The following is a 17180-nucleotide window of genomic DNA, read 5'->3' on the forward strand; positions in this document are numbered from 1 at the left end:
ACCTTACCCCTATACATATCTACCTCTACAGTATCCCTGTCCAGTGTTAATATGGTACTGACCCTCTATACAGCTTCTTCCTTTCTTGTGTTCTTCTCATTTCTTGTTTTTATTTCTCGTGTGTTTATGTTTTACCGTGTGTTCTTTTTTGTGCTATATTGATATTGATTACTGCATTGTTGGATTAAAAGCTGACAAGAAAGGCATTTCACTGGACTTGTGCACGTGACATTAAAACTTGCAATTAATTCTCACTTGAAACATAGTTTATGTGTTTAATAGGCTAAATTACACATTCTGTTAACATCTGACTCCAGAGTGATCTGTTCTTGCAATATGTAGTCTATGACATTGCAGATTTAGATATGATACTTTAAAAAAAAAAAAAATTTTACAAAGTAGTTTGGATGTTTTGAACTACTCAATATTATAAAAGTATTCCATATGATTTGGGTGTAGTCAGTGTATATATTTTTTTCAGAGTAACTTCACCAACACTGGTTGTCGTCACATTATAATGTTATGTTACTATCAGTAAATTATAGCAGATCTCAGGATAGTTTTGGTGTTTCCAAGCAGGGCACGCCCATTTAACAGGATACACCATATAAGGTAAATGACGTCGACGGGATCTCCTTTTGGAACATTCCATTTCTTGGGAATGGTACGTTCTAATTTAAATTTAATTTTTTATATCTTATATATTATAAACACACAACAAAACGCACGTTAAATCACATATTTTGAATTATTCTACACTATGCCAATGTGTTACGAGTGTCAAAATGAGTATTTAGTATGTTTAAAAAACGGTTGTTATGTCGCCCTGATCGTGGAGGTACGATCCATGCCTGCGTCATGAGTATTTCCTCACCAGTCCGTTGGAAAACTATAAAAACCCTGCGGACTGTCAAGAGTTGGCAGTCAAACTTTTAGCAGCTAAAAAGACAACGCAAAGATACGAAATAGACGACGACAACAACAACAAAGCCTCTCTATCAACAACAGCTAACCTGACAAAAAGGGATCACTTGACTTGGACAACTTTAGCCGACGCTTTTTTTTGTGTGGATTTTACCGAGTTTCTTCGTGATCTCTTGAAACGATGATGTACTCGGCTTTCAACACGGATTGTGACTCCTCTTCCCGGTGCAGTACCGCTTCTCCAGCTTGCGACAACCTGGCTTACTACAACTCTCCTGCGGGATCTTACTCCACTATAGGCTCTCCCCAATCTCAGGTACGTTGATCGATCAATTATGGCATATTACCTTAGTTACAATGTGATTGATAACTGTACTACTAGTCAGCGCTTGACTTGGGAAGGAGCTCATCGAGTATTGACACCTCAAATGTAATACTGTTGGAGCTCATCGGTAGCTCCTGTACTTCATATAGAATATTAGCTGGAAGGTATTGTGGAGCAATACAAACAATGAGTACCAGCAATTATTTCAGGACATGTCAAGCACTGGTACTATAGTGTATTAACATTACAGTAATCATATATATTACTGTAATTTTATTAGATAAACAATAACATCTTAGACTAGAAGTGCATGAAGTCTCCTTATAGTATAGCCTTGATGTTGACGTGTAATAAAGCATCAGACTTGCTTCTGCTCTGGCTTCATTCATATGCATGAAGGGACATGATGCTGTGCATTGCTTCAGCAGCATCACCCACCCACCCTAGTACTCTACCCTGTTTGGATAGAAATACTCCGGTACTGACTGAATTCTCTCCTCATTCTCGAACAGGACTTCACAGACCTGACTTCAGTGTCCAGTGGCTCCTTCATCCCTACTGTCACGGCCATCTCTGCCAGTCCAGACCTGCAGTGGATGGATCAGCCGCTCGTATCCTCCGTGGCCCCTTCTCACAGAGTCCATCCCTACAGTGCCAGCCCCCCAACCTACACTAGCGCCATGAGGAACAAGGGCCACAGCTCTGGGCGCAGAGCCAAAACGGAACAGGTAAATATCTTAACTGATCTTAGACCTGATCTAGAAGCATTGTATTCATTTACGATACTTTAGTTTTGAATATGGAGAATAATGCATGTTGGATTTAATGATCACATTGCATTCAAAGATGGTGGGGAATTCATTTTCTTCTGTTTTTTGTTTTTTTTCTTCTATAGCTTTCGCCTGAGGAGGAAGCGAAGAAAAGATTCCGTAGAGAGAGGAACAAGCAGGCAGCAGCTAAATGCCGCAACAGGAGGAAGGAACTCACCGACACTCTGCAGGGTGAAACCGACGAGCTGGAGGATGAAAAGTCCGCTCTCCAAAACGACATCGCCAACCTGCTCAAAGAGAAGGAGAAGTTAGAGTTTATTCTGGCAGCTCACCAGCCCATCTGCAAGATCCCCTCTGACATGGACACTGTTTTCCCCTCCCACTCCTACGGAGTCTCCATCCAGCTGTCCCCACCTCAGCCTCAAAGCATGGTCTCCAGCTCCGTCTGCTCTGCTACTCCCCTTACCTCCATTCCGTCGACCACCAGCTCCAACCTCTCCACCTCAATCTTCTCCAGCAGCCCCCTCCTTTCCACCGCCTCCGTCTCCGACGTCAAGATGGCCGACCTGGACACAGCCTGCCTGGAGGAGTCCCTGTCTCTCCTCTCCAAGACTGAGATGGAGACGGCCCGGTCGGTGCCCGAGGTCGATCTGACCAGCTCCATGTACACCCAGGACTGGGAGCCTCTCTACAGCACAGCCAATAATGACTTTGAGCCCCTGTGCACCCCTGTGGTCACCTGCACCCCAGCCTGCACCACATACACATCTTCCTTCGTCTTCAGCTATCCAGAGGCGGAGGCTTTGCCTACCTGTGGAGTAGCCCAACAGAGGGGGAGCAGCAGCAATGATCAATCCTCTGACTCCCTCAGCTCCCCTACACTCCTAGCCCTGTGAGCAGGAGAACCGTAGTCCCTCAGCTCCCCTACACTCCTAGCCCTGTGAGCAGGAGAACCGTAGTCCCTCAGCTCCCCTACACTCCTAGCCCTGTGAGCAGGAGAACCGTAGTCCCTCAGCTCCCCTACACTCCTAGCACTGTGAGCAGGAGAACCGTAGTCCCTCAGCTCCCCTACACGCCTAGCCCTGTGAGCAGGAGAACCGTAGTCCCTCAGCTCCCCTACACGCCTAGCCCTGTGAGCAGGAGAACCGTAGTCCCTCAGCTCCCCTACACGCCTAGCCCTGTGAGCAGGAGAACCGTAGTCCCTCAGCTCCCCTACACTCCTAGCCCTGTGAGCAGGAGAACCGTAGTCCCTCAGCTCCCCTACACGCCTAGCCCTGTGAGCAGGAGTGTATGTGTGTCCCAAATGACACCCTATGACCTATATATTCATTGCTTTTGATCAGGGTCTTATAAGGTGTCCCATAGGGCTCTGGTCTAAAGTAGTGCAGTATTCCCATAGGGCTCTTGTTTAAAGTATTGCATTTGGGATGCACATTCTTCCACACAACACCATTTCCTCTAGAGCACATTTAGCACTTCCTCCATGTGCAGAATGATCGCAGAGATATGGACTTGGACTCGCACAACCAGGAAGCAAAATATATTTGTTTACCTTGTTTTGTATGGACTATAATAGGCTTTTACTTGCCTCTTTCAACTATGTAGCTGATTTTAAAGCATGTTTAACTAATTAAACAATAGTTTGGGTTGACAAAATAGTTGTTGATTTTTATGGTGCTAGGTAACGAAGTTGTTGTGTTTCTGTGTTCAGAGCAATATAGTTATCTTGACCTGTTTGTTTTCTGGTTGATGGAATGTGAGCTTCTTGTATGTTTGTGATATTTAATTATAATCATGATGTGCTTGTCTAGCCATGTCTGGTTGGTCTATCCTAGTATGAAAGTTTTCTGTGAAAACGTTTTTTTTTGTTGTGAAATTTGAAATTATTTTTATACTACAGTTTTAAAAAAGGAAACAAAGCAAACTGAACCTTTTGAAAAACGTAAAAAAAATAAACTGTTGAAAGAATAAATATATTAAATTATTTATTCACGGCTCCCTTGTATTTAAAAATACACACACAGAGACATCATCAATTTTGCACTGAAATGTATAACTGGTTACACTATAGTGTAAATGGTTTTCTATAGGGGGCAGTTACACAATCGTCTAACATTGGTCCATTAATAACGTAGTGGTCTACAGCTCTACGTGCGCTGTGTATTTATTGTTCCACAGCTCTGTTGCTAAGGTTGACTTCACGTCAGAGCGCTCTGACGTCAGTGCGTGCTTTAACTGTTCTTTTTTTTTTTCTAACTTGGCAACGACGCTGCTGACGCTGTGACGTTCTTTTCCGTGCCCAAATATAGATTATTGCTGCCTCAACCAACCCGGCAGAAATTATTTGTGGAACATACTTTTTTTTTTTTTGTTGAGCATGGAAGTTCAATCGCATTGGCAATCTAATTATTTTGGCACTTTACAATCTATTTGCTCCAGCAACTTTATGTCGCTAAAATGGTAAAGATAGACGTCTTTCCTCATGCGTTAGGCTACTAGGGATAGCCTCTCTCTCTCTGGGCAGGAGATGCACACAGCAAACCGCATTTGGAGGTAATTTATTAGGAATCTAGCAAAAATAATGTCGGACCATGTAGATGGTCTATTTTCTAATATTTCTTCACTCATTTATGAAGCTCATGCTTTTTAGGCTACAGTCAGTAGGACTAAATGCACGTCTGCTTGATATAACTACAGTCTAGCCTGCTACTGTAACAGATCTATAGGTCCCAGTCAGGAACTCAACGTGCCATGTCGGATAATATTAGAGCAACCACAGCTACAGCTTTCGCATGATCAAACGACTGGATTTTAGTCTAAATCCACTTGCAGAATGTTTAGATCTATTTCTGACCCTCTTAAAGGGATTTATGTAATGTGTTGCATATAAATAAGAGGGGGCACAAGGTATGTGAGAATGGCTGGAAGTGGGTCCGGGGGGGTTATGCCCCGTTAAGAAAATTGGAGAATTTATCATTTTTCAAACATCTGAAACAGCTTTTTCCTGCAATCTAGAGCCATAATCATTATTCTTAATGCTATATATATATATATATTATTGCATATCTAAGCATACTTTTTGAGCTGTCTGTATCCTGACTTGTGGTTCTTTATTAAGAAACAAAATATGCTTCTCTGCATCTCTGCTAAAATCTGAGTAAAAGATTGAAAGGAATTTGAGTCTTATTCATTACATTTAGTTATTGCTTGCTTTTCTAAAGTCTGTCAACTTTTCCAGCAGATATGCCAGCAAAGATTTTCAGACAGTCTAGCTACTCTAATTTGTTTGATAGCCTGAAATGGTTTCTTGGTAATATGCATTTTTTTTTTGTAAACAGGACAAATCTGAGGAACACCTCAGAACAGGGCTGGAGAGCCCTGCTGTTGTAAACCTACAGGAGATTAGCTCTCCAGGAACAGGGTAGGAGAGCCCTGGTGTAAACCTACAGGACAGTAGTTCTCCAGGAACAGGGTAGGAGTGCCCTGGTGTAAACCTACAGGAGGGTAGTTCTCCAGGAACAGGGTAGGAGTGCCCTGGTGTAAACCTACAGGAGGGTAGTTCTCCAGGAACAGGGTAGGAGAGCCCTGCTGTAAACCTACAGGAGATTAGCTCTCCAGGAACAGGGTAGGAAAGCCCTGGTGTAAACCTACAGGACAGTAGTTCTCCAGTAACAGGGTTTGAGAGCCCTGGTGTAAACCTACAGGACAGTAGCTCTCCAGGAACAGGGTAGGAGAGCCCTGGTGTAAACCTACAGGACAGTAGCTCTCCGGGAACAGGGTAGGAGAGCCCTGGTCTAACATTTGAACAAGAGAAGAAAAGTTCTCAAGAAAATGGGGCTGCTGTTGGTCTATATTTGAAATGCTGCATTTGAAAGCAGAAACCTCTACACTATGTCTACTAGTCTGGGCATAATGGACAGAGTAGGACCACAGGCAGATATAACAGTGAACTAGAGTGATGGTCTGGGTAAGAAGACTTCCATTTTAAGAGCAAAGCTATGTTTTATTGCATTATTCATACACCCCACAAGACTACTCTAGTCTCCCCTGATTCGGGTCTTTTTAGGGTATACAGGCCACACAGTCTGGTCACACTGTAGAGAATGTCTCTGCATTCATATGGAAAACTAGTAACAGCGGAGAGTTACTCAAGCATTTATAAAAACCAAATAAAAGAAACTAAACAAAAGAAACAAAATCCAGAAGAAAACGGATTAGGACAGCAAAGTTGCAAGCTCAGATTGCCTCTAGAAGTCTGTACCGGGGTTGGGGTCAAATCAATTTCAATTCCAGTCAGTCAATTCAGAAAGTAAATCAAATTCCAGTTTTCCCAACTGAAAAGCATTGAAGAGAATTGGAATTTCAGTGCACATCCTGAATTGACTGGAATTTAAATGCAACTGACCCCAACCCTGGTCTCTGCCATGATGAGTAGGAGGTTGATTATGCTATACTTGACTTTGGAGTTCTGTGGCGCCAGTCCCTGTCATTACTGGCGGCAGGTAGCCTAGCAACCCTATCATTACTGGAGCCAGGTAGCCTAGCAACCCTATCATTACAGGAGCCAGGTAGCCTAGCAACCCTATCATTACAGGAGCCAGGTAGCCTAGCAACCCTAATCATTACAGGAGCCAGGTAGCCAAGCAACCCTATCATTACAGGAGCCAGGTAGCCTAGCAACCCTATCATTACAGGAGCCAGGTAGCCTAGCAATTAAGAGTGTTGGGCAAGTAACCGAAAGGTAGACTGGTTTGAATCCCATGAGTCGACTAGATAAAACATCTGCCAATGTGCCCTTGAGCAAGGCACGTATGAGAATGATGTAAATGTGAATCCCATATCATGATCCATAGGCCATAAGAGAGGAAGAGTCCGGTGGGATTTATTTATTATTCATCCTTATTTTACCAGGTAAATTGACTGAGCACATATTCTCGTTTTACAGCAGGAGGAGAGGGGATGAATGAGACAATTGGAAGCTGAGGATGATTAGGTGGCCATGATAAACCAGATTGGGAATTGAGGGCCAGATTTGGAATTGAGGGCCAGATTGGGAATTGTGTAGGTGCATAAACAACAACTATGTTAGACATATAATACCTAGGCCTATATAATACACATCTCTGTCATTGCAGCATTTCATATTACTCTCATGTACTGATGTACTCTCATCCACCCCCTTTCCTACCCCAGTACCAGCCACGTATTCAAACCCATCCGTTCATTTCCCATGGCCCCATATTTCCCTTGTACATACTTCATGGAGGCAGTTTGCTCAATGACTGTGCTCAGGAAATGCTTTGTGCGTGCTCTAGTGAACGAGAGGAGGGCGTGTCGGTGAGAGGAAGTCGGCAATCACACACTGAAAGACGCAGTGTACTGCTCTCACTGACTGTTCTGTCATAGGCACACCCTTTTGTGCAATAGTTACAAAGACATATGTTTCACAGTGGTTCTTTATTGCTTCACCTTATCTCTGTACCCTCAATGTGTATTCTTCCAAAGAAACGCACTCCGAAACTCCAGAGAAGTTTAATGATTTATTCCAACTGTTAAGGTTAAACTGAACCAATATTGATCCTATAATCTACCCTCTAACCCTGCACCGATACTGATGCTATAGGCTACCCTCTAACCCTGCACCAATATTGATGCTATAGGCTACTCGCTAACCCTGCACCGATATTGATGCTATAGGCTACCCGCTAACCCTGCACCAATATTGATGCTATAGGCAACCCGCTAACCCTGCACCGATATTGATGCTATAGGCTACCCGCTAACCCTGCACCAATATTGATGCTATAGGCTACCCTGTAACCCTGCACCGATATTGATGCTATAGGCTACCCTCTAACCCTGTACCAATGTTGATGCTATAGGCTACCCGCTAACCCTGTACCAATGATGATGCTATAGGCTACCCGCTAACCCTGTATCAATGTTGATGCTATAGGCTACCCTCTAACCCTGCACCAATATTGATGCTATAGGCTACCCTCTAACCCTGCACCAATATTGATGCTATAGGCTACCCTCTAACCCTGCACCAATATTGATGCTATAGGCTACCCGCTAACCCTGCACCAATATTGATGCTATAGGCTACCCTGTAACCCTGCACCGATATTGATGCTATAGGCTACTCTCTAACCCTGTACCAATGTTGATGCTATAGGCTACCCGCTAACCCTGTACCAATGATGATGCTATAGGCTACCCGCTAACCCTGTATCAATGTTGATGCTATAGGCTACCCTCTAACCCTGCACCAATATTGATGCTATAGGCTACCCTCTAACCCTGCACCAATATTGATGCTATAGGCTACCCTCTAACCCTGCACCAATATTGATGCTATAGGCTACCCTCTAACCCTGCACCAATATTGATGCTATAAGCTACCCGCTAACCCTGCACCAATATTGATGCTATAGGCTACTCGCTAACCCTGCACCAATATTGATGGTATAGTTTTCCCTCTAGCCGTGATGGTAAATATCTGCTCAAATCTCTTGACAGAACTCCTCAGGTTCAATCACAAGCATCCTTGTTTTGACGTATGAGAGACTAGATCTATTGACCCAATCCTCTTCATGTCGTAAGTGCTCAGTGCTCCATCAGTGTGTTATTCATCGCTCTATTAATATGCCTTGTCCTCAGCTCCATCAGTGTGTTATTCATCACTCTATTAATATGCCTTGTCCTCAGCTCCATCAGTGTGTTATGTATTCATCGCTCTATTAATATGCCTTGTCCTCATCTCCATCAGTGTGTTATGTATTCATCACTCTATTAATATGCCTTGTCCTCAGCTCCATCAGTGTGTTATTCATCACTCTATTAATATGCCTTGCCCTCAGCTCCATCAGTGTGTTATGTATTCATCGCTCTATTAATATGCCTTGTCCTCAGCTCCATCAGTGTGTTATTCATCGCTCTATTAATATGCCTTGTCCTCAGCTCCATCAGTGTGTTATGTATTCATCGCTCTATTAATATGCCTTGTCCTCAGCTCCATCAGTGTGTTATTCATCGCTCTATTAATATGCCTTGCCCTCAGCTCCATCAGTGTGTTATGTATTCATCACTCTATTAATATGCCTTGTCCTCAGCTCCATCAGTGTGTTATTCATCGCTCTATTAATATGCCTTGCCAGCCCCGAGGAGAAGGAGCGGCGGCAGTAATAGCAGGTGCTCGTCGCTTCTTTTAACATCAGCATCAACAGAAGGTAAAATTAGAACTCTCTGACGCCAACCTGCGTCGATGCTGCAACCCAGGGGAGGAAGCAGGCAGTAGCGTCTGCCTGAGAAAAAAGGAACAACATAAAAGGAGGGATAGGTGGGTGGAGGGGGAAAAGGATAAGACAAGGAGGTAGAGAGGGGGGAGAAGGAGAGAGGGGGGAAAAGGATAAGACAAGGAGGTAGAGAGGGGGGAGAAGGAGAGAGGGGGAAAAGGATAAGACAAGGAGGTAGAGAGGGGGGAGAAGGATAAGACAAGGAGGTAGAGAGGGGGGAGAAGGAGAGAGGGGGAAAAGGATAAGACAAGGAGGTAGAGAGGGGGGAGAAGGAGAGAGGGGGAAAAGGATAAGACAAGGAGGTAGAGAGGGGGGGAGAAGGAGAGAGGGGGGAAAGGATAAGACAAGGAGGTAGAGAGGGGGGAGAAGGAGAGAGGGGGAAAAGGATAAGACAAGGAGGTAGAGAGGGGGGGAGAAGGAGAGAGGGGGAAAAGGATAAGACAAGGAGGTAGAGAGGGGGGGGAGAAGGAGAGAGGGGGGAAAAGGATAAGACAAGGAGGTAGAGAGGGGGGGAGAAGGAGAGAGGGGGAAAAGGATAAGACAAGGAGGTAGAGAGGGGGGGAGAAGGAGAGAGGGGGAAAAGGATAAGACAAGGAGGTAGAGAGGGGGGGAGAAGGAGAGAGGGGGAAAAGGATAAGACAAGGAGGTAGAGAGGGGGGGAGAAGGAGAGAGGGGGAAAATGATAAGACAAGGAGGTAGAGAGGGGGGAGAAGGAGAGAGGGGGGAAAAGGATAAGACAAGGAGGTAGAGAGGGGGGGAGAAGGAGAGAGGGGGGAAAAGGATAAGACAAGGAGGTAGAGAGGGGGGGAGAAGGAGAGAGGGGGAAAAGGATAAGACAAGGAGGTAGAGAGGGGGGGAGAAGGAGAGAGGGGGAAAAGGATAAGACAAGGAGGTAGAGAGGGGGGGAGAAGGAGAGAGGGGGAAAAGGATAAGACAAGGAGGTAGAGAGGGGGGGAGAAGGAGAGAGGGGGGAAAAGGATAAGACAAGGAGGTAGAGAGGGGGGGAGAAGGAGAGAGGGGGAAAAGGATAAGACAAGGAGGTAGAGAGGAGGGGGGGGAGAAGGAGAGAGGGGGGAAAAGGATAAGACAAGGAGGTAGAGAGGGGGGGAGAAGGAGAGAGGGGGGGAAAGGATAAGACAAGGAGGTAGAGAGGGGGGAGAAGGAGAGAGGGGGAAAATGATAAGACAAGGAGGTAGAGAGGGGGGAGAAGGAGAGAGGGGGGAAAAGGATAAGACAAGGAGGTAGAGAGGGGGGGAGAAGGAGAGAGGGGGGGAAAGTAGAGAGAGATAGAAAGAGGGGTAGAGAAAAAGAGGGGGAGTAGAGAGAAATAGAAAGTGGGGTAGGGATGAGAAGAGAGAGAAGAAGGGAGAGAAAGAGAGATAGAGTGAAGTAGAGAGAGTTCAGTTCGTCTTTGTGCCACGACAACAAGCATCTCCATTTGGTTCCTCTCCATTTTCACAGTAGCTCCATCCTCATCGTTTGGTTCCTCTCAGCTCCCAGGACATTTTACATTTTAGTAATTTAGCAGACGCTCTTATCCAGAGCGACTTACAGTAGTGAATACATACATTTCATTTCATTTCATTTAATGCATTTTCTTCTTTTTTTTGGACTGGACCCCGTGGGAATCGAACCCACAACCCTGGCGTTGCACACACCGTGCTGGCGTTGCAAACACCATGCTCTACCAACTGAGCCACAGGGACGGCCGTGGATGGAATTCGTTAGAAATCCAATAGCAGTAACCTCAGCCTCTCCTGTGACTGTATTTCTGTTTGAGGAGGATCTTAAATAGATTCACGCACTCAGTAAAAAACACCACAGGTCACACAGTCGGTAATGTCTCATATATAAATGTATAATGACAATGTGGGATTTGCAACACGTGTTAATATTTCCTATGAATTAACCATATTTCTCATACATGCTGTCATAGGAGATGACGTCAATGTCATATTCGAGACAGACAAGAAAGCAGACCCATTTGGACCTCTGATGACATTCATATATAGGGTCTATATAAAAAAATATAACTTTTCCAGGAAGTCACAATGCAATTACCACGCATGACCAGTCTGGTTTCTGCTGTTGAAGTGTATTATATACAGTATCCACAGCACTATTGCTTCATCCTGAGTGTCATGCAGTATCAATGTCTAGAGTCTCTCCCTTTGTAGTTTGTTTGTACAGGAGCTCCAGCGATAAAGGTCACCGACACAGTCTCAGATAGGGAGGGCCATTATCTAGAGGGTGTGGAGACGCGATTGCGTCATCCCGCCATCTACTCCTAGTGACAAGTGTCATAATCCTAAACCTCTGGCTCGGATAATGACATTTGTCATAGGACCAAGGGATTAAGAGAGGTCATAACAGCTCGTATCTGGTCATAACAGGTCGTAACAGGTTAGAAGTGCTCTATTACCCTCATCACTCCCAGGTTGAAAACCAGAGCTATATACTGTCTCTATAGCTTTATGGCTCTATAGAGGCAGGCCAGTAGCTTTATCTATGGCTCTATAGAGGCAGGTCAGGAGGTTTATCTATGGCTCTATAGAGGCAGGCCAGTAGCTTTATCTATGGCTCTATAGAGGCAGGTCAGTAGCTTTATCTATGGCTCTATAGAGGCAGGTCAGTAGCTTTATCTATGGCTCTATAGAGGCAGGTCAGTAGCTGTATCTATGGCTCTATAGAGGCAGGTCAGTAGCTTTATCTATGGCTCTATAGAGGCAGGTCAGTAGCTTTATCTATGGCTCTATAGAGGCAGGTCAGTAGCTTTATCTATGGCTCTATAGAGGCAGGTCAGTAGCTTTATCTATGGCTCTATAGAGGCAGGTCAGAAGCTTTATCTATGGCTCTATAGAGGCAGGCCAGTAGATTTATCTATGGCTCTATAGAGGCAGGTCAGTAGCTTTATCTATGGCTCTATAGAGGCAGGTCAGTAGCTTTATCTATGGCTCTATAGAGGCAGGTCAGTAGCTGTATCTATGGCTCTATAGAGGCAGGTCAGAAGCTTTATCTATGGCTCTATAGAGGCAGGCCAGTAGCTTTATCTATGGCTCTATAGAGGCAGGTCAGTAGCTTTATCTATGGCTCTATAGAGGCAGGTCAGTAGCTTTATCTATGGCTCTATAGAGGCAGGTCAGTAGCTTTATCTATGGCTCTATAGAGGCAGGTCAGTAGCTGTATCTATGACTCTGGTAGAAGTGGAAGGTCAGTAGCTTTACTTTGTCTTTGGTGGAAATGGCAGGTCACTGCAATTTCATGTAGGGAATTTTAAACAGCAAAATATCAGGCCTCTCTTGTGGTAAAATAGATCTGATCTTAATCAGTGAGACCTGGATAAATAGAGGTTAAATACCATCAAACATAGGGGTAATGGCAATTCAGAATGGTGGCAGTGAGAGTGACATATTCAAAGGGGTGAATTGACGTACAGCAGTAAGACCAGTGGGAGACAAAGCTTTAGCTGTCCAATGATTTGTGTTCACTCAGTGACAGCCTCTGCTCTTAGCTGGCCGACTGGAGTGCTGGGTCTTCTCTAGGGGATCTGGAAGCGGAGGTTTCCCTGGAAACCGGACAGCTCCATCAATCCTAATTGGGTAGTCCCTGAGCCGCTGCTGACAACAAAATAATAGCTTTGGGGATCTTCAGAATACCCAGTAACTGTGAATGTGATACGGCCTGTTGTGTAATGCTGTTGAGGTTTAACCACTTACTGTACCCTCTGGTTAGTTAGGTCATTATGTAATCAAATGAAATGCTACTTTTCACCAAACATGGTTAACTAATTCTTCAGTTAACTGGTAGGCAACGTAGCTACTGTCAGAAGAGTGATCAAATACATTTTCAAATGAGGCCAATACAGGCCTAGCTAGATAAAGGGTGGCAGGTAGCCTCGAGGTTAGGGCCAATAACCGAAAGGTTGCTAGTTTGAATACCGGAGCCGACTGTGACCTTGAGCAAGGCACTAAACATAATTACTGTACAATGGTGACCTGGGCTGTGATCCCACTCCACTGCAGATGTTTCAAGGAGAGTTTGGATATGCCAAATCACTTGACAAATATAAGTACCCCCACCGCCGAATTATAATAGATAGGATATTATAGGCGCTTTATCTGTCTGTCTGTCTGTCTGTCTGTCTGTCTGTCTGTCTGTCTGTCTGTCTGTCTGTCTGTCTGTCTGTCTGTCCGTCCGTCCATCTATCTATCTATCTCTCTATCTCTCTATCAGACCAAACTGTCAGCAGCCCTCCCTGACAGCTGCGGCGCTATGGAGAATCCGAGGTGTTTATCGGAGCTGTAGCCACCTAGCTGTTGCTGGTGTTCTATTCGGCTTGTAGCCATGGCTCGGTTCGCTGCCTTATTGCTTTTACCTGTTCTCATTGAATCGGTATTTTCGATTTCTTTCTTTCTACCTGTAAATTCAAGGAAATGTCTACGGGAAGAGATCCACAAAGACGTGCTCGTCACGGGGGAGTATGACATCAACGACGAGACCAACACCAAAATCAACCTGAAGGCGAGTTTGATGATGTTGGCGGTAGCCGACGTTGCTCGGCTAAGCTAGTTAGCTGCTAACTGTTAGCAGTGAAGGCCCAAACGTAGTTTGGTCATTATCATATTTCCCGATGAGAAGTAACGTTATCACAACGAAATGCAATACGTGGATATGATAACGCAACGAGTTATCTATGTGTATTTGCAGTCCAATAACGGCTGGTTAGCTCAACGTCTTGTTCACAGCTGTTGTTAGTTTGTAGCTAGCTATGGTTAGCTTGCTAGCTAACGTTAGCCTGGTTGGGCCTGTGACAGACCCTTCCTGGTTCTTACCCTGTGAAATAGTTTGTACAATTTTAATAGCAGAATTGTACATTTCTCAAACCAAGTTCATGAAGTATTACATGTGTAAAGGATTTGCAGATCAGAGTTAACTGTTATTGTGTTGCTAACCCAATTGAATGTTTAATGTTTCAGTTGAGTTGGTGAACGTCCAGGATGTTACACGTCAGTCTTAGCTCCTCCATCCACTCTGTGATACGTGTAACCTGCTAGCTAGGCTAGCTATGTTAGCATGCTGTAGATGTATCATGTGGATGTCAGCAAAGGCAACGCAGGATTTAGAATAGGTCTATCATTTGCCCATTGACAATGTTAGCATATTTTGTTTGTGAGTTTACATCACACGTAATTAAGTAAACACAACATTGTTCACAGCGACTAACATGATGCAGCAGCTGTCATAACATGATGTATCTCTCTACCTTTTTATGTCATTTTGTTATTGTCACCTGTTTTTTTTTAGATCACAGACTCATCAGGACACATTCTCTACTCGAAGGAAGATGCAACGAAAGGGAAGTTTGCCTTCACAACAGAGGATTATGACATGTTTGAAGTGTGCTTTGAGAGCAAGTCACCAATGGGTAAGTCAGTCCATGTCCCAAAATGGCTCCCTATTTAAGTGCAGGCCTATGAGCCCTGGTCAAAAGTAGTGGCCTAAATGTGGAATGGGGTGGCATTTGGGACATGCATAATGTGTATAGTTGTTGTTCTGTGGTACGGAAAGTGATGCTACTCCTTAACATAGATGTTTGCAAAGAGCAGTCACTGCTGAATGTAATTGCTAGTCTAACTGCATTACACCATCCACGAGTAGTGTCTTGTGACAGATTGTTAACAAATGAGTAGCTAGCCTGAATACCAGTCTGAGTTATCATTCCACTCCTCGCCACTCTTTGTAATGCTAAGCATTACATTAAGTACAGTGCATTCGGGAAAGTATTCAGACCCCTTGACTGTTTCAAAATTATTCTAAAATGGATTAAATATTTTTTTCCTTATCAATATCCCATAATGACAATGCGAACAGAGTTATTTTTGTGCAAATATATACAAAAAAGAAATACCTTATTTACATAAGTATTCAGACCCCTTTGCAATGAGACTTGAAATTGAGCTCAGGTGCATCCTGTTTCCATTGATCATCCTTGATGTTTCTACAACTTGATTGGAGTCCACCTGTGGTAAATTCAATTGATTGGACATGATTTGGAAAGGAACACACCTGTCTATACAAGGTCCAACAGTTGACAGTGCATGTCAGAGCAAAAACCAAGCCATGAGGTCGAAGGAATTGTCCGTAGAGCTCAGAGACAGGATTGTGTCGAGGCACAGATCTGGGGAAGGGTACGAAAACATTTCGCAGCATTGAAGGTCCTCAAGAACACAGTGGCCTCCATCATTCTTAAATGGAAGAAGTTTGGAACCACCAAGACTCTTCCTAAAACTGGTCGCATGCCCAGACTGAGCAATCAGGGGAGAAGGGCCTTGGTCAGGGAGGTGACCAAGAACCCGATGGACACTCTGACAGAGCTCCAGAGTTCATCTGTGGAGATGGGAGAACCTTCCAGAAGGACAACCATCTCTGTAGCACTCCACCAATCAGGCCTTCATGGTAGAGTGGCCAGACAGAAGCCACTCCTCAGTAAAAGGCACATGACAGCCTGCTTGGAGTTTGCCAAAAGGCAGCTAAAGACTCTCAGATCTTGAGAAACAAGATTCTCTGGTCTGATAAAACTAAGATTGAACTCTTTGGCCTGAATACCATCTGTCACATTTGGAGGAAACCTGGCACCATCCCTACGGTGAAGCATGGTGGTGGCAGCATCACGCTGTGGGGATGTTTTTCAGTGGCAGGGACTGGGAGACTAGTCAGGATCGAGGGAAAGATGAACGGAGCAAAGTACAGAGAGATCCTTGATGAAAACCTGCACCAGAGCATTCAGGACCTCAGACTGGGGGCGAAGGTTCACCTTCCAACAGGACAACGACCCAAAGCACACAGCCAAGACAACTCAGGAGTGGCTTCGGGACAAGTCTCTGAATATCGTTGAGTGGCCCAGCCAGAGCTCGGACTTGAACCCGATTGAACATGTCTGGAGAGACCTGAAAATAGCTGTGCAGCGACGCTCCCCATCCTACCTGACAATCAACTGCATTAGTTTAAAAAAAAAACCGACTGACCTCCACCATCAATTTCTGTATGCTAGCTATGCTAACCAGCTTATACGAATGGGAGTTAGCATTTAGCAGTCACTTCTTCTAAACCTAAAAAAAGGTACTAGTTGTAAATGTTATGCAGAGAAAACCGCCAAATATATATATATATATATATATATATATATACACATATATATATATATACATACATACACACACACACACACACACACAAATCGGACTTTAGTAACCACATTGGGGGGGGGACTTTTACAATACATAAATCATGTCAGATTTTGTTTTATCATATTTGTTGATTGTGCGCCAATCCGGAGTCCTCCTTCTGTCTCCTCCCACGGTTCTGTGTTCCATTGACCTCTCTACCACATCTATAGGCTGGCCAGCACATGCTACATTTGGTTCTGGGTTCTGAGACTACCCCCCCCCTCCCTCCCCCAAGGAACACTGCTGTTTCAACTCATAACCATTTACACTCGGGGGGAATTGGTCTACATGGATGGGGCTAAATTGAAATGTTTCTTACGGAAGAAATCTGAAAATACATAACCATGGTAGCAGTTGAAAAGGGAACATTTAGGATATGGGAAAATTATTAACCCAAATGTCTTGTCAGTTCACCTGACAAGACTGAAAGCAAACATTACACTGTTGATTTATGTGCTTTCTTTTTTACATTTACTGTACTTTTCGCCACATTTGTTGATAACGAAATCTGAAAATATTCTGGATATTTTCAGTAACTAAATAGTATTCCTGGGAAATGTGGAGAAAGTGCAACATAAGACAAAGAAACAACAAGGGCTTGAGTGAGAGGACTAACTGGTGGACTCACACCTCTCCA

General features: G+C 44.3%; 2 protein-coding genes across 3 annotated transcripts in view; both read left to right on the top strand.

Annotated features, from left to right (window-relative positions):
* Positions 1-900: 900 nt before the first annotated feature.
* LOC115175160 (proto-oncogene c-Fos) lies at positions 901-4007 on the top strand. 2 transcript variants are annotated; one of them, XM_029734393.1, is made up of 4 exons: positions 901-1240; positions 1762-1977; positions 2145-2919; positions 2968-4007. In XM_029734393.1, the coding sequence occupies exons 1-3, from the start codon at positions 1106-1108 to the stop codon at positions 2913-2915; spliced, it is 1122 nt and encodes a 373-aa protein (XP_029590253.1). In that variant the 5' UTR covers positions 901-1105; the 3' UTR covers positions 2916-2919; positions 2968-4007. The 2 variants fall into 2 exon arrangements, with proteins under 2 accessions (XP_029590253.1, XP_029590252.1); XM_029734392.1 differs by having other exon boundaries at positions 2145-4007.
* A 9609-nt stretch (positions 4008-13616) lies between these two features.
* LOC115175161 (transmembrane emp24 domain-containing protein 10) overlaps positions 13617-17180 on the top strand; it is a 9905-nt gene continuing 6341 nt past the window's right edge. The window contains exons 1-2 of the mRNA XM_029734395.1: positions 13617-13838; positions 14622-14742. Coding sequence (XP_029590255.1) covers positions 13662-13838; positions 14622-14742 — 298 coding nt within the window. The 5' untranslated portion in view covers positions 13617-13661. The remainder of the gene's footprint in view (positions 13839-14621; positions 14743-17180) is intronic.

This window comes from Salmo trutta, chromosome 35, assembly GCF_901001165.1.
Source record: "Salmo trutta chromosome 35, fSalTru1.1, whole genome shotgun sequence".
Lineage (NCBI taxonomy): Eukaryota > Metazoa > Chordata > Actinopteri > Salmoniformes > Salmonidae > Salmo > Salmo trutta.

Bases quoted from the DNA above. Each gene is read 5' to 3' on its own strand.
- LOC115175160 (XM_029734392.1), top strand. From the start codon at position 1,106: ATGATGTACTCGGCTTTCAACACGGATTGTGACTCCTCTTCCCGGTGC. The intron at 1,241-1,761 runs GTACGTTGATCG...ATTCTCGAACAG, and splicing joins TAGGCTCTCCCCAATCTCAG to GACTTCACAGACCTGACTTC. The intron at 1,978-2,144 runs GTAAATATCTTA...TTTCTTCTATAG, and splicing joins GCAGAGCCAAAACGGAACAG to CTTTCGCCTGAGGAGGAAGC.